The sequence below is a fragment of the Penicillium brevicompactum genome (genome assembly GCF_028827555.1).
Source record: "Penicillium brevicompactum strain IBT 35665 chromosome Unknown utg000005l_segment0_segment0, whole genome shotgun sequence".
Taxonomy (NCBI): domain Eukaryota; kingdom Fungi; phylum Ascomycota; class Eurotiomycetes; order Eurotiales; family Aspergillaceae; genus Penicillium; species Penicillium brevicompactum.
The window spans coordinates 4112546-4129785 of NW_026623208.1; the positions used below are offsets into that span (position 1 = coordinate 4112546).

General features: G+C 47.5%; 8 protein-coding genes across 8 annotated transcripts; 6 read left to right on the forward strand and 2 right to left on the reverse strand.

Moving 5' to 3' along the window:
* Nucleotides 1-58: 58 nt before the first annotated feature.
* N7506_007416 (glycoside hydrolase family 13 protein) lies at nucleotides 59-2048 on the reverse strand (the record flags this gene model as incomplete). The annotated part of the gene is made up of 3 exons (XM_056956709.1): nucleotides 59-1258; nucleotides 1321-1736; nucleotides 1856-2048. The coding sequence occupies 3 exons, from the start codon at nucleotides 2046-2048 to the stop codon at nucleotides 59-61; spliced, it is 1809 nt and encodes a 602-aa protein (XP_056811043.1).
* Nucleotides 2049-2716: 668 nt separating this feature from the next.
* On the forward strand, nucleotides 2717-4528 carry N7506_007417 (uncharacterized protein; the record flags this gene model as incomplete). Its single annotated transcript, XM_056956710.1, has 1 exon — nucleotides 2717-4528. One exon carries the CDS (start codon nucleotides 2717-2719, stop codon nucleotides 4526-4528), a length of 1812 nt encoding a protein of 603 aa, XP_056811044.1.
* Nucleotides 4529-5442: 914 nt separating this feature from the next.
* On the forward strand, nucleotides 5443-6547 carry N7506_007418 (putative RTA1 domain protein; the record flags this gene model as incomplete). Its single annotated transcript, XM_056956711.1, has 3 exons — nucleotides 5443-5549; nucleotides 5606-5755; nucleotides 5815-6547. The coding sequence occupies 3 exons, from the start codon at nucleotides 5443-5445 to the stop codon at nucleotides 6545-6547; spliced, it is 990 nt and encodes a 329-aa protein (XP_056811045.1).
* Nucleotides 6548-6763: 216 nt separating this feature from the next.
* N7506_007419 (Major facilitator superfamily domain general substrate transporter) lies at nucleotides 6764-8532 on the reverse strand (the record flags this gene model as incomplete). Its single annotated transcript, XM_056956712.1, has 5 exons — nucleotides 6764-7667; nucleotides 7728-8057; nucleotides 8113-8186; nucleotides 8244-8265; nucleotides 8321-8532. 5 exons carry the CDS (start codon nucleotides 8530-8532, stop codon nucleotides 6764-6766), a joined length of 1542 nt encoding a protein of 513 aa, XP_056811046.1.
* A 1688-nt stretch (nucleotides 8533-10220) lies between these two features.
* On the forward strand, nucleotides 10221-11874 carry N7506_007420 (ubiquitin-conjugating enzyme/RWD-like protein; the record flags this gene model as incomplete). Its single annotated transcript, XM_056956713.1, has 7 exons — nucleotides 10221-10316; nucleotides 10367-10511; nucleotides 10558-10660; nucleotides 10709-10745; nucleotides 10804-11000; nucleotides 11279-11513; nucleotides 11563-11874. 7 exons carry the CDS (start codon nucleotides 10221-10223, stop codon nucleotides 11872-11874), a joined length of 1125 nt encoding a protein of 374 aa, XP_056811047.1.
* A 1723-nt stretch (nucleotides 11875-13597) lies between these two features.
* N7506_007421 (uncharacterized protein) lies at nucleotides 13598-14185 on the forward strand (the record flags this gene model as incomplete). Its single annotated transcript, XM_056956714.1, has 2 exons — nucleotides 13598-13758; nucleotides 13822-14185. 2 exons carry the CDS (start codon nucleotides 13598-13600, stop codon nucleotides 14183-14185), a joined length of 525 nt encoding a protein of 174 aa, XP_056811048.1.
* A 579-nt stretch (nucleotides 14186-14764) lies between these two features.
* On the forward strand, nucleotides 14765-15496 carry N7506_007422 (uncharacterized protein; the record flags this gene model as incomplete). The annotated part of the gene is made up of 2 exons (XM_056956715.1): nucleotides 14765-15423; nucleotides 15478-15496. 2 exons carry the CDS (start codon nucleotides 14765-14767, stop codon nucleotides 15494-15496), a joined length of 678 nt encoding a protein of 225 aa, XP_056811049.1.
* A 655-nt stretch (nucleotides 15497-16151) lies between these two features.
* N7506_007423 (uncharacterized protein) lies at nucleotides 16152-17039 on the forward strand (the record flags this gene model as incomplete). Its single annotated transcript, XM_056956716.1, has 1 exon — nucleotides 16152-17039. One exon carries the CDS (start codon nucleotides 16152-16154, stop codon nucleotides 17037-17039), a length of 888 nt encoding a protein of 295 aa, XP_056811050.1.
* Nucleotides 17040-17240: the final 201 nt, after the last annotated feature.

A 17240-nucleotide genomic window follows, 5' to 3' on the forward strand; every position in this document is an offset into this window, starting at 1 on the left:
TCAGAGGAAAACACCGAACAAATTCCTGAGAGGAAGGAGATCCATTCTAGCTCTTGTTTCATTTGCAGCGACCGACTACCCCTTCAAATGCTCGAAGGGTAACACTGGGCTGAACCGCTCTGATAGGAGCTGTCTGGAGGGTAGACAGCACCCAGCTCGTGACCTGAATGCCGGAAGGAAGCCTCCACTCAACCGCGGAAGTCGTCCAATTCATCAAAACCAGCCATCTCTCTTTCTTGGCAGCGTCAGTCCTCAAGTACGCGAAGACCTTCTCATTTTCAAAGTCCAAATCCTCAAAGTCACCATAGACAAAAACATCTTTATTCAGCTTTCGATGCTGCAATGCTCGTTGCCAGTACTGCCACACCGACAGTTCGCCTGCTTCATGCGATGGAAAACTCATCTGAGCTTCCACATTTATTTCCTTGTAGTCATCGTTCAACCTCATCCAAGGTTTCACGTCTGCAGCAGCAAATCCCGCATTCGGAGTAGCATCCCATTGCATCGGCGTGCGGGCATTATCTCTAGCCTTCTTCTGCAAAAGAACTCGTGCCTTCACAAGCTCCTCAGATCCGACAGGATGGAGCTCTTTTGACTTTTTCCAGAAGTTCACGGATTCAATGTCTTTATAGTCGGTATCCGGGTTCCAATCGATGGAAAAATTGCGCATGCCAATCTCCTGGCCTTGATAGAGGTAAAGAGTTCCCCCGAGTGTGGTTTCCAAAAGTGCCAGTATCTTGGCACCGCGTGCTCGGAATTCGTCCGTATCATTTGTATAACGTGACACCGACCGCGCCTGATCATGACATTCCAAGAATATGGCATTCCAGCCGTCCCACTTCTTCATTCGTCTCTGCCATCCTGATATGATGCCTTTCAACTCCGTCAACTTCCAGTCACGCAAAGTCCACTTTGATTCGCCTTTGGTTTTGATGTCTTCAATCTCCATATGATCGAAGTTGAAAGACATATTCAACTCTTGAGCGGTGGATCCTACCGTTCGGATGATTTCTTCTATGTCGGTAACATAAGGGGTCTCTCCAACAGTTATAGTCTCGTATTTGGCAAGGACGTTGTGGTATATTCCATGCATAAACTCATGAAAACGTGGCCCATTTGTGAAAAATCGCTCGCCGGGTTGGTACTTGGAGGTCGGATCGGTGATCGGGGCATCTGGGAAGGTCTGGTCCTTCGAAATGAGGTTGATGACATCCATGCGGAACCCGGCAACACCACGGCTTAGCCAGAATTCCATTACCTGTGACCAGCAAGAGTCAGTAGAGTTGATCATTGTAAGGGCTTCAATCAAGTGCAGCTCACATCGTAAATAGCAGCAACAACGCTTTCATTCTCCCAGTTGAGATCAACTTGCTCTGGCGTGTGTAAAGTAAGGTAGAACTCTTGAGTTGCTTCATGCCAAGTCCAGGCGCTAAGTGTACCGCCCAAGATCTGAGCCCAGTTATTCGGAGGCACAGGGTTCCCAGCCTGATCAAACCCCTTAGCTGGTCTCCAAATATACCAATCTCGTTTGGGTGAGTCTCTAGACTTCGCAGACTCGACAAACCAATCATGCTGATCGGAGGTATGATTGACCACAAGATCCATCATAAGTTTCATATCGTGATCGCTCAGCGTTTTGATCAGAAGATCCACGTCTCCCAAAGTGCCATACCGTGGATCGATGGATTTGTAGTCGGCAATGTCGTAGCCCATGTCGACTTGCGGCGACTTGTAAACTTCACGATGAAAAGTCAGTCATTGTAATGGAATTCGAACCATCGGTGAGATTTGGAAAGAAAATGAAGAGGGTTCAAACCCCAGACTCTGGAGCTGCCCCTTGAGTATGCTTACTTACTGGGGCTCGACCACAAGACATCGACACCCAGGCTTCTCAGATAAGGCACTTTCTCGATGATACCACTCACGTCTCCCCATCCGTCGGCCTTGTCTATGGCATTTCCGCTTTTAAAGCTTGCAGGGTACACCTGATAGACCACCGCCTCTTTCCACCACTTCTTAACTGTATAGTTTGACTCGAGAGTCGACATCTTTTGAAATTTGAAAACACAAAGGTTGACGGGTGTTTATGTGCTGGTCTCAGCTGGGTGTCTGCTTGGGGTGATGCGTGTCAAAAAAGAGTCCGAAGTGACAGACTTGAAAGAGTGCAGTCGCTAGAATCAAAAATGGATATGGCAACCACGCATTGCTTCGGTTCCTCATGCATCGAATAACAGGCATAGTCCCGCTTTCATGTCCACAATACGCCTTCTAAGACACAGTCAGACAGAGTGCACTCCACTTCGGCCAACATGATATAATAGATGTGCATCATGTGGGGACTCCCCCTCTGAGGGGTCAAGATCTGTACTATTCCCCTTTGAGCTGTTAACAGCCGCGCATCCGCATCTATCTCCGAGATGATGAGCAACAACTTCAAGATAGGATTGAACCCACTAAATCTCGGATGGGTGTTCCGACCTTTTGTGAGAAAGCAATGCTCGTGCTGTAGTTTTCCAAGTCAAATAGCCGCTCTTGTCGACCCCAAAATCTACTTTCGCTTGCATGTTTTCTTCGTAACAACGTCTCCCAATATTCCAAAGCCATCTCGCACGATTGTTTCTCTGGTCGGCCTGTTCGCATTACAAGTCAACCGATCTCTAGCCATTGTTGAGCTTTCCACGGTAGCCTGATAAATTAGGGAGCAATTATCATGCAAATGGAAGTGACAGACCCAGAATGCCACTTTGAAGGCATCGCGTACGTGGATGGCGAGGCATCGGGAAAGCTAGTGGCAAGTGATGTGCAACTGAGCTTCTGGGGTGGAGTGGATCCTCGGACGAGCGAGGTCATTGACCGTCACCATCCATTGAGTGGAAAACACCTCGAAGGCTCTATCCTTGCTATTCCAAGTGGACGTGGCTCGTGTACAGGCAGCGCGGTTATGTTGGAGCTTCTTCTAAACAACAAAGCACCCAGCGCACTTTTGCTCGAACGCAGAGAAGACATCCTGACACTTGGAGTCATCGTCGCACAAGAAGTCTTTGCCAAATCAATTCCTGTGGTGACTATTGGTCGGGAAAACTTTCACAATCTGCTCAGATTTAGCGGGTGCAACTTGCATGTCGCTGGTGGTCATGTTTCAATGAGAAGGCCCCTCTCTGAGAAAAGCAAGATCTCATCGCGCATTGGAATCGAGCCAGCTCTTTCCACGAGCAATATCGAGCTTACAGAGCTTGATCAAGCGATCCTCGATGGTCTTCACGGCAATGCTGCAAGCGTAGCAATGCGCATAGTTCTCCGGCTGGCAGTGATTCTTGAAGCTACAGAGCTGATGGATGTCACGCAGGTCCATGTCGATGGATGTGGATACACCGGGCCAGGATCGCTAGCTTTCGCAGAAGCTCTCCGGGATCGTGGTGGGAAGGTCCGAGTTCCGACTTCTTTGAACTCGATTTCAGTCGACAAAAATCTTGGCCGTGTGGAAGGATTTGATGAAGAGTTCAGTGAAGCAGCCAAAAGGTTAGCGGATGCCTACACTGACATGGGAGCGCAGCCAACGTTCACATGTGCCCCATATCAACTTAAAAGCGCCCCAAAATTTGGAGATCAAATAGCATGGGCGGAGTCAAACGCAGTTGTATACGCAAACAGTGTGCTTGGAGCGAGAACGATGAAATACCCAGACTTTCTCGACATCTCAGTTGCCCTAACTGGTCGAGCTCCGAAGGGAGGTCCGCACGTTCAACACAACAGATTGGCTTCACTTGTCGTGAATATCCCCAGATTCCAGGATGAAGAGATTGATGACTCTTTCTTTCCCTTGCTGGGATACCACGTTGGGACACTGGCGACGAGAGAGATTCCAGTTGTTACCGGAATGGAGTCACTGGCCCCCACGCTAGACGATTTGAAAGCTTTCGGGGCTGCATTTGCGACTGTCTCTAGTGCTCCAATGTTTCATATCGTCGGTGTGACACCCGAAGCACCAACTCTTGAGGTTGCAGTTAGGCAAGGGCCTGATCTGCATTCTATCGACATACAACTCGGTGATTTGCTCCCCTGCTGGGATTCCCTTAACAGTGCGTTGAAAGATCAACCTGTTGACTTGATCTCTTTGGGCAATCCGCACTTTTCATTGACAGAAATAGAAAAGCTTGCTGAGCTCTTCAAGGGACGGACCAAAGTTGATGGAGTTGCTGTGATGGTAACATGCGGAAGAGCAACCTATGCCAAAGCCTGTCAAGCCGGGCTGGTGGATGAATTGGATGCAGTAGGGGTTCAGTTTATCACTGACACATGCTGGTGTATGATGACTGAACCGACTATTCCTAAGTCTGCGAATGCTATCATGACGAACTCTGGGAAGTATGCCCACTATGGGCCAGGTCTTACCGGGAAGAGGTTTTATTTTGGGAGTGTGGCCAGGTGCGTTGAGGCTGCATGTGGAGGTGATTTTGCCAAAATCAGGCCAAGCTGGCTTGGACATCTCAAGGCAGTGAATCCAAACACATTATTGGGAAAAAGTTGATGGGCAATGTAGAGATTGGTGAGAGGAAATGGAGACAGAGAGAAAAACATACTCAAGTGAAAGGTTGTGGTTTTGTGCTCGTGCCCAAGGAGCCGTGTTGTACGGGCAACTGAGCGTTTCTTTCGTTTCCTTCGAACTGAGCTTCCTGGATCGTCTCATCGAGTAAGAGTAGTGGGTACTAAGGTGCTGGGTGTGTAGTTGCCATGATCAGACCATCTTTCAAAGACATAAGTGAAGTCACATTCATGACCCTATCGCGTTGATCCCTCGATCGGAACTCGCTGCTAACATGTGGGCATCAACGTACCTCCACCGCATGAACACGGCCCTAAGGCTCGTATATGGAAATTGGGTGGATGGCAAGTGATGATTGGTGGCTGTAGGGGCAGATTCTTGTAGATAGTAGATCATAATCAAGGCGTAACTCTATCCAAACTAAATCCGATTCGTGTATCGACCATGACTCTCGAAAAAGTCCACTTAAACCCCTTTGCTAAATGATCACCATTCGTCTATCGTGACCCAAGGGTTGACTTCGTATTTCTCTGCGCCTTGCCAAGCCGTTGCGGATACGAAGCCTCTTTGAGACCCACTCATTTAGGCACGCTTGTCCTAATCAGGTAACTCGTTTTCGCTTACTTGGGGCGCGTGCCAATTTGGGATTACATAGACTTCATCCACGGCAGCTCATGTATATATTTATACCCCGTAACCCAAGCAGAAATCAAAATGTATATATCAGTTTATGCTCCTGCTCTCAGGCAAGCCCTCAAAGCACTTCGCAGTTTTTCATATCTTCCAACCTTCCATCTAGATTTCTCGATCGGGTATTGATCTAAACCATGCTCGAACCAAGATCAGCATATAGTGAGAATAACCACAGATTAACATCTTCATACTGGTTCTAACAATGCATGGCAGAGGAGGGCAGCTTGTGGTTCTACGCCCCCAACAAAGGTGCCGCGATATCCTTTGCTATTCTCTTTGCTATCTCAGGTTTCATACACGGTTACCAAAGCTTGTAGGATTTTTCCTACCTCCTGATACCCTTGAATAGCAAGCTCATCACATCTTCAGCAAATACAAGTCGTGGAAAGTGACCGGTCTTCTCCCATGGTCAGCTTTGCTTTTCACTGCCGGTTTCATCCTGCGTACCATCGGAGCCTATGGACAATGGGACGACAAGGGCGTGTTCATTGCCAGCACGGTACTCCTCTTAGCCGGCCCGTAAGTGATCTATACCCACACGTGACATGCTATTGTTATTGACCGGATAATCTTTGTAGGCCAGTATATGAAGGTGCAAACTTCTTCATCCTCGGTCGAATTCTGTACTACATCCCATACCACTCTCCAATCCACCCCGGCCGAGTATTCACAACATTTGTCGCCCTGGGTGTTGTAATCGAGAGTATCACTGCAAATGGAGCCGTACGAGTCGCAGCCTCAGACTCTACCGTTGCATCGCAAAACATCGGCAAGTCCCTGCTCAAAGCAGCATTGATCATGCAAATCGCCTTGATGGTAGGGTTTGTGACTCTCGCTGGTCGATTCCATTTCAACTGTTCTCGAGGAGGCGTATTGAACTTCAAGATCAAACGTGCGCTGTATGTGTTGTATTGCAGTTGCACGCTTATCACAATCCGCACCATCTACCGGACTGTCGAATACTTCACTGCAGCTAGCCTCAACGCTTACGGTGATATTGACAAAATTAGCCCGGTACTGAAAGATGAATGGTTCTTCTGGGTCTTTGAGGTTCTGTTCATGTACACGAACACTACACTGCTCAACGTTTTCCACCCGATGCGCTCCCTCCCGCGCTCTAACAAGATATATTTGGCAAGTGACGGTGTAACCGAGGTTGAAGGGCCTGGTTATGAAGATCCTCGTCACTGGCTCCAAACATTTGTGGATCCGTTTGATATATATGGACTTATCGTTAACAGGGGCAAGAAGGAGAAATACTGGGAAACAAACACAACACAAGCCGACTTGACTCCCAAGCAAGTTGTTTGATTATCCACACCCCTTCGCAGGTTCTCTGTTGCCCTTATGTTTAGCTATGATTTGCTTTTAAGATTCTTTTTTCCTCATTGTGTTTTCATAAGAACGCATTTAATTTCACGATCTTGGCTTTCTTGGAACTTGTTCTCGAAAACATTTGAATTCGTTCGTGAAGCCTAAACTTTTGTTAAAAAAACAGTATATACAAAGTTGATCTCTAACTATCAATCAGAAATCATCCTCGTCTTTACCGAGCTCCTGTTGCATCTCCCAACTATACCGTGCAAACTTGCTAGCCTGACGAATCCTCTCACCATAGATGATGAACAGAGGCGGTACCACACAGAATGCAGTCGCCACAGCAGCCAGCACGGACATGGCAACATTATTCCCCAATCCATCAAACATTTGATCCGTGAAGAGTGGGAAAGTACCAGACAGCAATGCCCGCATGAAAGCGATCGCTGCAGAGGCACTGGCAGAGTAGCTCAGATAACTATCTGAGATGTATCCATATAGAACAGTGTCCAGTTCTGTCAGAGCATACCCGACCAAAACAAGGGAGAGTGCCGGAACAATCCATGGGGCATGGACATCAGGTGGAATAGTCCAAGCGAACCACCATAGACCGATTGCCAAGGTTGGACCGCCTAGCGCTAAGCCAACGAGTTTGTGTTCTGGTTTGATAGTGCGACCCTGTTTGCGGAGGTAGTTGAGGATGTATTCATCCAGCACACGGGTAAATGCACTCAAAAGAGTTCCCAAGGCAATGGCAATGAATATCAGTGAAGCGTCTGTTTCTTTGAAGCCCATAGACTCGAAGATCGGCTGGAGTGCTTGTGTGAATATGTAAATGAGTGACATGGACACGGCAATCATCATTGCAACGAGGAAGAGTATGGGCTCTCGGAAAAACAACTGCACAGGTCGGAGTAAAGACTCTCTCACAAAGGCGTGTAGACCGGGAATGTGATCGTGGTTGAGCGGTGGTGGAATTGAGTCCACGGTAGTCAAACTTGTGACCTTTTTCACTTCGTCGGCCAGCAACAGTGAAGGTCGAGATTCGCGAATGAAGAAAAGCGCAACTGTGATCGAGGCGATCATGATGGCGAAGACGTAGAAATTCCACCTCCTGGAAACCTGGTCAATACCCGAACTTGTCATTGTGCACGGCGACGGATGAGGTACTTACCAATCAAGAGCCGCAATGACAAAGCTGCTCAGAATGGGTCCTATAACGAGCCCAATATTTGATGCAATGGTCCAGTAGTACATGGCCCAGATTCGACCCCGAGAGTTGAACATGTCCTCAATGCTGCCACCAATGATGGTGTAAGGAATCGCAGAGAGAAGTCCGGCAACGATGCGCATAGCGATAATCACAGGCATCGGGCGCACGAGGCCAATGACCATGCAGCATATAGCGCTTAGGCCGCTGCTCCAGATGTACATATTCTTCCGCCCAAATGCCTCTGACCAGGGTGGGAATAATACGGATCCTGCCACCTGACCAAGAAGGAATCTGATTTGGGTTAGCCATGCTGCAAGCCATACGGAGTCAAGAATTTCCGCCTTACAAGGTCACGAAATAAAATGTAGACAGCGTCGAACTTATGTTGTATTCAGTCTCAGCCTTTTTGGCAGCAACCGACTGGGTAATTCGTGTTAGCTTAACAACAATTTATGTCATGATTCAATAGTCACTCACTCCAGCGGTGCTTGATGCCGTGCTGCAATTTTTGTCAGCAGGTAATTGTGAATTGGGTATAAAAATTCCAAACATACATGAAAAGATCCAGCAAGCATATCACGATAATGTCATATGTTTTTCGTGGCGTTGACCAATTGCGAGGATGTTTAGGATGATCACGTAGCCATCGGACATATTTTCCATCTGGGGTAAGCTCAAGAGAATGTTCCTGCAGCAAAACCAGAGCAGAGGACTTTGGCTCGTCCATCAAAGTCGACACAGTCGATTCCGGGGAGATGGAATGCATATTGAGCGAGTGAATCAATCATAAAATCAGTCAATGAAGAGCAAGTCCGTATAAAAGCCCGTATATACCGAACATGCCAGAGCCTGGACATCACACAAGGTGGGATCTGAAGTATTTGTAACCATCTCTGCAAATGTACCTGGGCCGAAATTCTCGTGGAAACCTTGCCCTGAGAATGGAGCCCCTTGCGATCTGCAACATGGCTTGGTTTGTGAGAGCTCGGCTCATACAAAACACGCGTCAGCTACCGAAAATTGTGTGAAGTACCTTGCGTGATCCACGGCTAGCATCTGTCGGTAAGTGATAGCCGAAGCTTAGCTCTGCAGTCAAGCCTTTGCCCTAAAATGAAGTCTGTTTTCTGTACGCCGCGGGTATTCGGAAGGGGATCTCGAGGTCTCCACCACGAGAGTCTGTCCAGTGACCTAATTTGCAGGGGTGGCAGTTTCCAGCATTCCTCCAAGCAATTTCTCCGCGGTCTTTTGAGCTAAAGGTCCCTTTCAAGAAACGATCTACGCATGATGTCAACGCGTCCTCTTGCCTGTGAGAACTACAAACGTAGTACAATGTATTACATATCCCCATATAGAGAAATAAGCTTTGATGGGTCCATGTAGATAAAGACGAGGCCCGGGGAGAAACAGCAGACCCACCCTGGTGGCGACTAGTATCCCGATCACAGGCATCAGATGGTTTCTTCTATTCATAGATCAAAACTTTGGAAGGAGCTAAGCGGTAGCAGCGAGACATGTACAAGGTGGAAGGGAGGCTTGACCACAAACCTTTCATTCTACCAGACACATGCTTTCACAGGTTGCAACTTTCATGAAATTATTGTAGTCGCAATTTTGAGAATGCTATCAATTGGAGGCAGCACAAATTCGTCATTGCATAAAATTGACATCACGATGTCTAGAACCTAGCTATTCGGATGATCTACGTCGATCGGTCATACTAGACCCATGATAAACCTCCAAGGGAGCACGCATCTCCACTACAGCTTGGAGATCAGCTGCTCATGATACATAAAGCTGGACACGTCGCCTTCGGTGGAGCACACAACTTCGTATGCATTCGCAACCTGTTCTTATGAGCGCATTTCTGTAACCAAACGGATTTTTCAGACCCTTAACGATAATGGTACGTTCAATCAGAGAAGCACGCCATTTTATAGAGATCTCATATTGTGGCATGCACGTTTTTCCTACAAATATTCAATCAGAATCGTCATCTCAATTCTCATTACTCCGCACGGAGTAATAAACTTGGAATTTCAGTCTGCTCGGGTGGAGTGTCGGTATTGGTAGTTCCCAAGACATCTGCTGTCCTGGTTGCATCACAGTGAAATGTCTTCCTTGGGTAAAATCAATTTACCCACTGGAAATAAATCGACACCAAAGGCCTTGTAAAAGCAAAATATTAAATTTCCGAAAAAGCCTTGGAGGTCGGTAAAGTGAAGATGAGGCATCAAGGCAGAAAGCTCGATCTGCGCCAAGCCGATCTCCGACAAGGCCACCTCTCCGCATCACCGCGGATCAAAACACAACAGAGGTAGCTTGAAGAAAGCACAACAGGTACTGCCCGAGTTGAGGAATCTACTGAGCTCTTTGTGTGGATGCTGACCCATCACTATCCAGGAACCTCCGACCCTGTCCTTCTTTGTCCCTATCTCAAACCACAAACCGCCCACCATGTTGTCCTCGCTATCCTCAAGTATCTCGAACATGCGGCAATCAATTGCCCAAGTGCTGAATTTCGCACTCGTCCTTTCCACCGCCTTCATGATGGTAGGTTCACGCCTGCCAACCGCCAGAGCACCGAGCTAATAAACACAAAGTGGAAGGGCCTCAGTGTATTCACGGCATCATCATCACCAATTGTGGTAGTCTTGTCCGGCTCTATGGAGCCTGCGTTCCAGCGCGGAGACCTTCTCTTTTTGTGGGCGCGCAGTCCTCGCGTGGACATCGGCGAGGTGGTCGTTTGTGAGTATTCGGCTCCCATATCTAAGCGCAATCCTAACTCTGCCAGACAATGTCCGCGGAAAGGACATTCCGATCGTTCACCGTGTCGTCCGAACGTTCCCTGAGGTCGAGGGTCGCCAAAGTGCGAAGAAGGTCAAAGAGATCACTGTGTATGGTTTCTCCGCTCTTGCGTCCGACTGCTGCTAACGAATCTCTAGCGATACAACACCCGAAACTCACATGCTCCTTACCAAGGTATGTCTCAAGCAGCGCTTCCAGTTTCCAGATGATCTCAATTACTAACTTGGTGTAGGGAGACAACAACTTGTCAGACGATACTGAGCTGTACGCCCGCGATCAGGACAACCTTGATCGCAAGGAAGATATTGTTGGAAGTGTGAGGGGATATATTCCCATGGTTGGATATGTGACCATCATGCTCAGTGAGCACCCTTGGCTCAAGACCGTGATGCTAGGAATCATGGGATTGATGGTGATACTCCAGCGCGAGTAAGCCATGTACGATATAAAAATTGAGATAGAATGTGATTAAACGCATTATTGCATTGCAAAGTCGAGAGGGTTACTAAAAATACAAGCGCTCCGTACCAAACAGGAAAAAAGCTTCCAGCGGGCCTTTTAAACTTCCGATATCCACTGACGTCTTCCCCCACTAGCTCCTACCTTGTTGCTTCTAGAGTCTCAGCCTGCGTTTGTCTTTTATTGTCCATAGCATTTCCACACTCCCCTCACATATTAACGTCCTCGACCCAAATCTATTTCTCCAGTATCTCTTTGGCATCCCCGCACCCCCACCAAAGACACCAACATGGGCAGCGTCAAGCGCATCTCCAAGGCAAGCACACGACCCCCAAACACCCGGATCCCAGCCTAACCACCTTCCAGGAGCTCGCAGAGCTCACCGAGTCCCCGCCCGAAGGAATCACAGTCGAACTAGCCGACGAGAGCGACGTGTACAACTGGAGAGTACACATGGACGGACCCGAAGGATCACCATACCACGTACGTCGCCACCGCCCCAAGCCCCGAGCCCATCTAACAACCCCCGCAGAAAGGAAAATTCCTCGTGAAGCTCTCTCTGCCAACCGAATACCCCTTTAAGCCCCCCACCGTCTCATTCGCGACGAAAATCTACCACCCCAACGTCACGAACGACGAGAAAGGAAGTATGTGTTTGGGCATGCTGCGGGCGGACGAGTGGAAACCCAGCTCGAAGATCGCGGCCGTTCTACAATTTGCTCGTCAGCTGCTTTCTGAGCCCATGCCTGATGATGCGATCGAGGGGAGGATCGCGGAACAATATAAGAATGATCGGCCGCGCTATGAGGAGATTGCGAGGGAGTGGACTCGCAAGCATGCTTGATTGGGTTCGAGGGGCGTCGCGTCTGCATGGTTTGGTGTATTGATACCCTCGGGATACTGATGGGGTCTTTAGGCATGGCTTATGAATGGAATGCTGTTACGTTCATTGTTCTTGTGTTGGTTCTGGGTGGATAGATGGTACTTTTGTTTTGAGAGTGGCTTTGTGGTGCTGCATGTTGTATAACGGGGCGTGAAGACCTCGTCGTGTCTGTAGTCAAGTCTCAGTCTTTGTTGTTTATTCTATGTCAAAGAAAGCGCATGTTTTCAACCAGATGTTTGCTTTTAGAATACAACAAAGAGAGTGCTTGAACACTCAATACTGCGGAGTACCGAAGTAGGTGAGATTTACTCACCCTGCAATTATTGACAGCGTACCGAGTGAAGACTCTTGCTTGGGGTGCTTCAGCGCTGTGATCTCAGGGCGAGTCAAAGAACTATCTTTCGCTCGTCTGTGTGTATCATTGTCTGCGTGTATCATTGTTCTCTTTGATCGCAATTAATGTCAGCTCATCTAGATCATCGACTGGCCATTCCTCCTCCACGTACAAGCTACCTGTAGAATTCACCAGGAGCAGTCATAACCTCTGAGTCAAACCTGTTCTTTTCTCGTTTCAGCCTGATAATGTTTAGTTATCCCACATGCCTGGCTAGATCTTTGTACGTGCACCTGATGACCTGGCATCAACCATCGTATGCCGGTAACAAGCGATTTGACCAGGCGACCCATGCTACTACTCCTCAATCTAGCTTCCATGGGTATGTAAAAGGACACAGGTCCTTTCCCCAAGGCGGATTTTGAGATACACTTCAATACGCCCAGTGAAAAAACTTTGGGGCATTGCCGCCGTTGGATACGTATTCAGGAAGAATAAAGCCACCAACCTCCAATCCTTGGAACATATCGTCCAATGGATTTAGTGAAGCCACGCCAAACCTCGTTCACGGGTCCTTGTTGTCAAATCGTGCCTAGGGGGTCATTCAACAGGGTTCTTCATAATCACCATCCACTTCCAAAGTTATATTCACGCACCCTGCTGGCTCGCGGCAGTGCGTGGTGACCTAACAATTAAGTCGGGAATGGGGGTTGCTTCGCCCTGATTTGCATGGTACTTGATAATTCCGTTCTTAATTCTTCTTATGTCAGATTGAATGAATTTGAAACAGAAATGGTGTACTCGGTTGGGTCAGACCAACTTCCCTCCGCTGCATTGTCCTTTGAAATCCATGCCTCACGGAAGCCCCAGGGCTCCGGGAATCCTTGCAACCAAAGAATCACTTGTTGGTGATACACTTGATCGTGGTACTAAAGCTCGCTTTTGCCGCCCCCTTCCCATCGCTAACTTCTTGAACCCAGCCCACCTCACCCACGGACTAAATCACTCTGGTTTTCGTCTTTCATTACCAACCTACTGCTTTCACATATCTTTGATCATTCGCACAAGTCACAGTCAGGAAGCAAGATGTCGACGAATGAAAATTTAACGAATGAATCGACGAACATGATAATGCGACTTCCCGGCGAGATCCGAAATAAGATATACACATATCTCCTAGTTTACAAAATGCCTTCTGGTTCAAAGAGAAGGAACCTGGCATTTGAAGGCAGCGGGAACATGACCCGTGGTCTATCGCCCAATATTTTGTTGACAGAAAAACGAGTCTTGCACGAGGCCAGACATTTTCTGTATAGTCGCAGCCATATTTGTCTATTTTGGGATCATAAAATGGACGAAAAAGAGAGAGAAAACAAGGAGGATGAGTTTCTTGTTGCCATTGATACCGAAAACGCCGCTCTGATCGAGCACGTCCACGTTGATATTTTCACATTCTGCAAGGTTGCTGAAGACGATGTGAAGATTATCACTTGGGTGCCAGAGAGGGTCTAGTTCTTCGCGAAGCTCAAAGAACTATGTACCAACCTGAGAACTCTGACACTATCCGCTCGAAGCATCAATCACATCAAGAAGAGCATACCCCATTACAGTGAAGAGAAGGTCTTTGACATCTGGAAAAAAGCATATGAACTGCTCGCTGTTGAGCTACAGATCTTCTCATCAGAAACTTCATCGGAACATCCAACAGAACCTTTGTCAAAGCTTGCAATATCTGTTCATTCCGACGATGAGCAAGTATGGGAACATAAACAGTTACTCAAGGGTTATGGTTGGAAAATACAGGCCAGCTATTCCGAGCGGGCCTTGCATGACAGATGGGACGTTGGCAGGCTTCTGAAACTGTCTTCATCATTGCTCGATATGTCGGAGGATGATCCTATCTTGGAACTCGAGTTGGACTTTGGGTTGTTCTTGTGAAATGTGCGTTGGAGTTTGAGTTAGATTTGGATGAGAAGATTTCCTGGACAGTGGCTATCATTTTAGATCTCTCTCTCGCTCTCTCTCCCTCTTTCTCTTTCATCTTTGTTCTTCTTCCTGTTCCTCTCTTTATACATCCAAGATATATCTCATTGTAGTCCTTTCCTTGTGAATTGGGTATTATACTTGTTAAATTTCCCATTTATACAGGAGTCTCAAGTGTAGAGGGAAAGCTGAGAGATGAAGGAAAGTATTCTGGGACTCCATCCTTCGCACACAAAATCTGGTTTTTCATTTTCTAACTCGCACATGCGTGGACTCATTGTGTATACGATTGTGTGTTTTTACCAGTGCACACGACACTGCATGCTTATCATAATCGAATGCTCGCACCCTTTCTTCTCCCCTTCCTATTTCTCTCTCTTTCCTCTTGCCTCTATCTTCTTGCCTCTTCTTACGCTTTCCCGGCGATCAAAGATCCGGCTAACAGTGAGAACATCACCTTCTTCCATTGGTACCACCATGTCTGACTTTCTCTGAGACTTTCTTCCACAAACTGGTCACACTCCCACCAGCGCCATGCCGACGGACTTCTTTAGTCTTCCTGGCGAGATCCGCAACAAGATCTACGAATATCTCCTCGTGCACGAAGGTGGCATTGTTCCGTGGCATAAGGGCTTTGGCCTTTCTCCCAACATTTTAGCCACGAGCAAAAGGACCCTACACGAGGCCAGGTCGATACTCTACGGTGGTAACTGCTTCACCATCTCCCCAGACCTTAACAAGACGGAAGAACTTTTCAATACTATTGGCCTGATCAACGTGCATCACCTTCGCTCAATCCGCATCGCATTCCCTCTTTTCAATAACAAAGAAATCTTCAAATTCGACAACGAGCCCGTTTGCATGAATCCAAGCCTTGCCACCATGAAGATCATCATCAAATCATGTGTCAACGTCGAAACTGTCACATTCAGTCTCGTTAGCATCGAACTTCTGGTATTCTCCCCTGTTGGAGATCATGGCGTGACGTTGGCCGAGGTTGACTCCCGTTTACGAGAAATCCCTGCTCTGAAAGATGTTATCGTTGAGGCTTGCCGCGGAAGTATTGCCATGGCCATAAGACAGGAGATAGAAGGTCTTGGGTGGCTCATGTGCGATATGGGAGATGATCCACTTCATCCCTGCCATCGTGGTTTTCCAGATGAGGGTTATGACTGGCTTGTTCTTGCTCATGGGTATGATATTTTTTTGGTAAAGGATAGTGATGAATGAAACATCGACAATGACAGTGACCTCGGGACTCTTTGAGAAGGGCAGCTAATTAGGTACGCCACGACAGGCACCTGGGCACCTAGACAGCTACTCAGAAATCAAACCTACTTCAAATTCCGTCACGAGCCAACTGGCGAGAATCCCCAGACCTCGAGTATATTGCAAGATCTTATTTTCCACATATATCTAGACAAAAATGTGTCGGAGCCCGTTTGCCCCGGCTGCTTAGCTTTTCAGACCTCCGCTGCTAGATAGTCGTAGATGGAGAGTTTCACTCTTTCACCCTTTCTCTCTTCTCCTCCTCCTCGTCTCCCACAATACACGTTCAAAATCCACTTCCGTCTATCGCGGGTCAACTCTCAAGGATCCCGTGTATTAACAAGATCATTGTAGTGTTATTGTTTTTGGTATCCATGGATGTACCGACATAATACATAAGGGCCAAGGTCCCGTGGATAGCCCTAAAGATATCCCTGGAACTAATTAGGCTCCCCAAAATTGTAGGAAAGCGCTCTCAATTTAGCTTTTCGGCCCTGGTGATGCATCCATGGACACAGCCATCGCAAACAAACCTTGGAATGACTCGCCTTTCATGAAGTCTGGTGAAACATTCGACTTTTCTTGAAACCTCTCCTTGTCATAGAAGCCTTCGCACACCCGCTCGATCATTCTCGAAGCCACAGTCCAAAAGATGCCAACAAACTTCTTCGACCTTCCGGGCGAAATTCGCATCGAGATCTACAAATATCTCCTCATGCGCAAAGAACCTATAATCCCCTGGAAAGGCGCGAAAAATGGCTTGCCATCCCAACTTCTATTCGTGAATCGCCAAATTCACCATGAGGCCGCACACGTACTCTACAGCCGCAACAGCTTCGACCTGACTAGGCACGAGATTGAAACGTTTTATTTTGGACTGATTCCATGGTTCCTGAAGAGAATTGGGTCGAAAAATAGATCTGCTGTGCAACACATACAGATGGACTTTCTCGGGGTGCACATTACTAGAGAAGAAGCCGCAGACCGGGTGGACAAGGTCGCTCTGCAAGACATCAGTATTCGAAACATGCGAATGATCCAGGCATTCTGTCCCAACCTTGAAACTATCACGATAACTATAAACGGCACGGTTTTCTGCGACGCGGATATCAGGGTTCCTGGGAAACATCGTCCTGTTTTCGTTCTATCCAGCCTGAATCGGCCTTATATGGTTCTTGTGGATCCTCAATTCCGGGAAATCTCAAAACGGATTGCTGTTGAGGTCTATGAAGAAGCCTTTCATAACCCTAGTTTCGAAGATTCTTATGATCCATTTTTCGTGAATCTCTATGGTCAACATTTGAAGGAGACAGCTACGAAAGAAATGAGAGAACAGATGCGGATGTATGGATGGATTTTTAATGAGGTGAGGACAGAGGACGAGAAGGGGATCTATAAAGGAGCTGTCGATGAATCTTATGAAGATGACCCGGAATATGATGAAGGTGAGGACAGGTTGGAAAGCTGGAGTGAGCTGAAAGATCTTATTGTAGAAGCAGAGAGGTTTGTAAACCCTCTGAAGAAATGGGACGATCGTTAAATGTTGAATAGCTATTTTGGAATTTTCATGCGTCTCGAAAGCTGTACCTGCTCTTTACTCGATTCTCCGCTTCAGCAGATACGGCCTGATGGCCGCCATAGCCCTAGATCGAGGTGTAAGAACAATGACATTGTCCTTTGTGGCCTCTGAATCAATCAGACTCTGTATCGACTTCGAGAACCCTCTTTGTGCCGGCTAAAT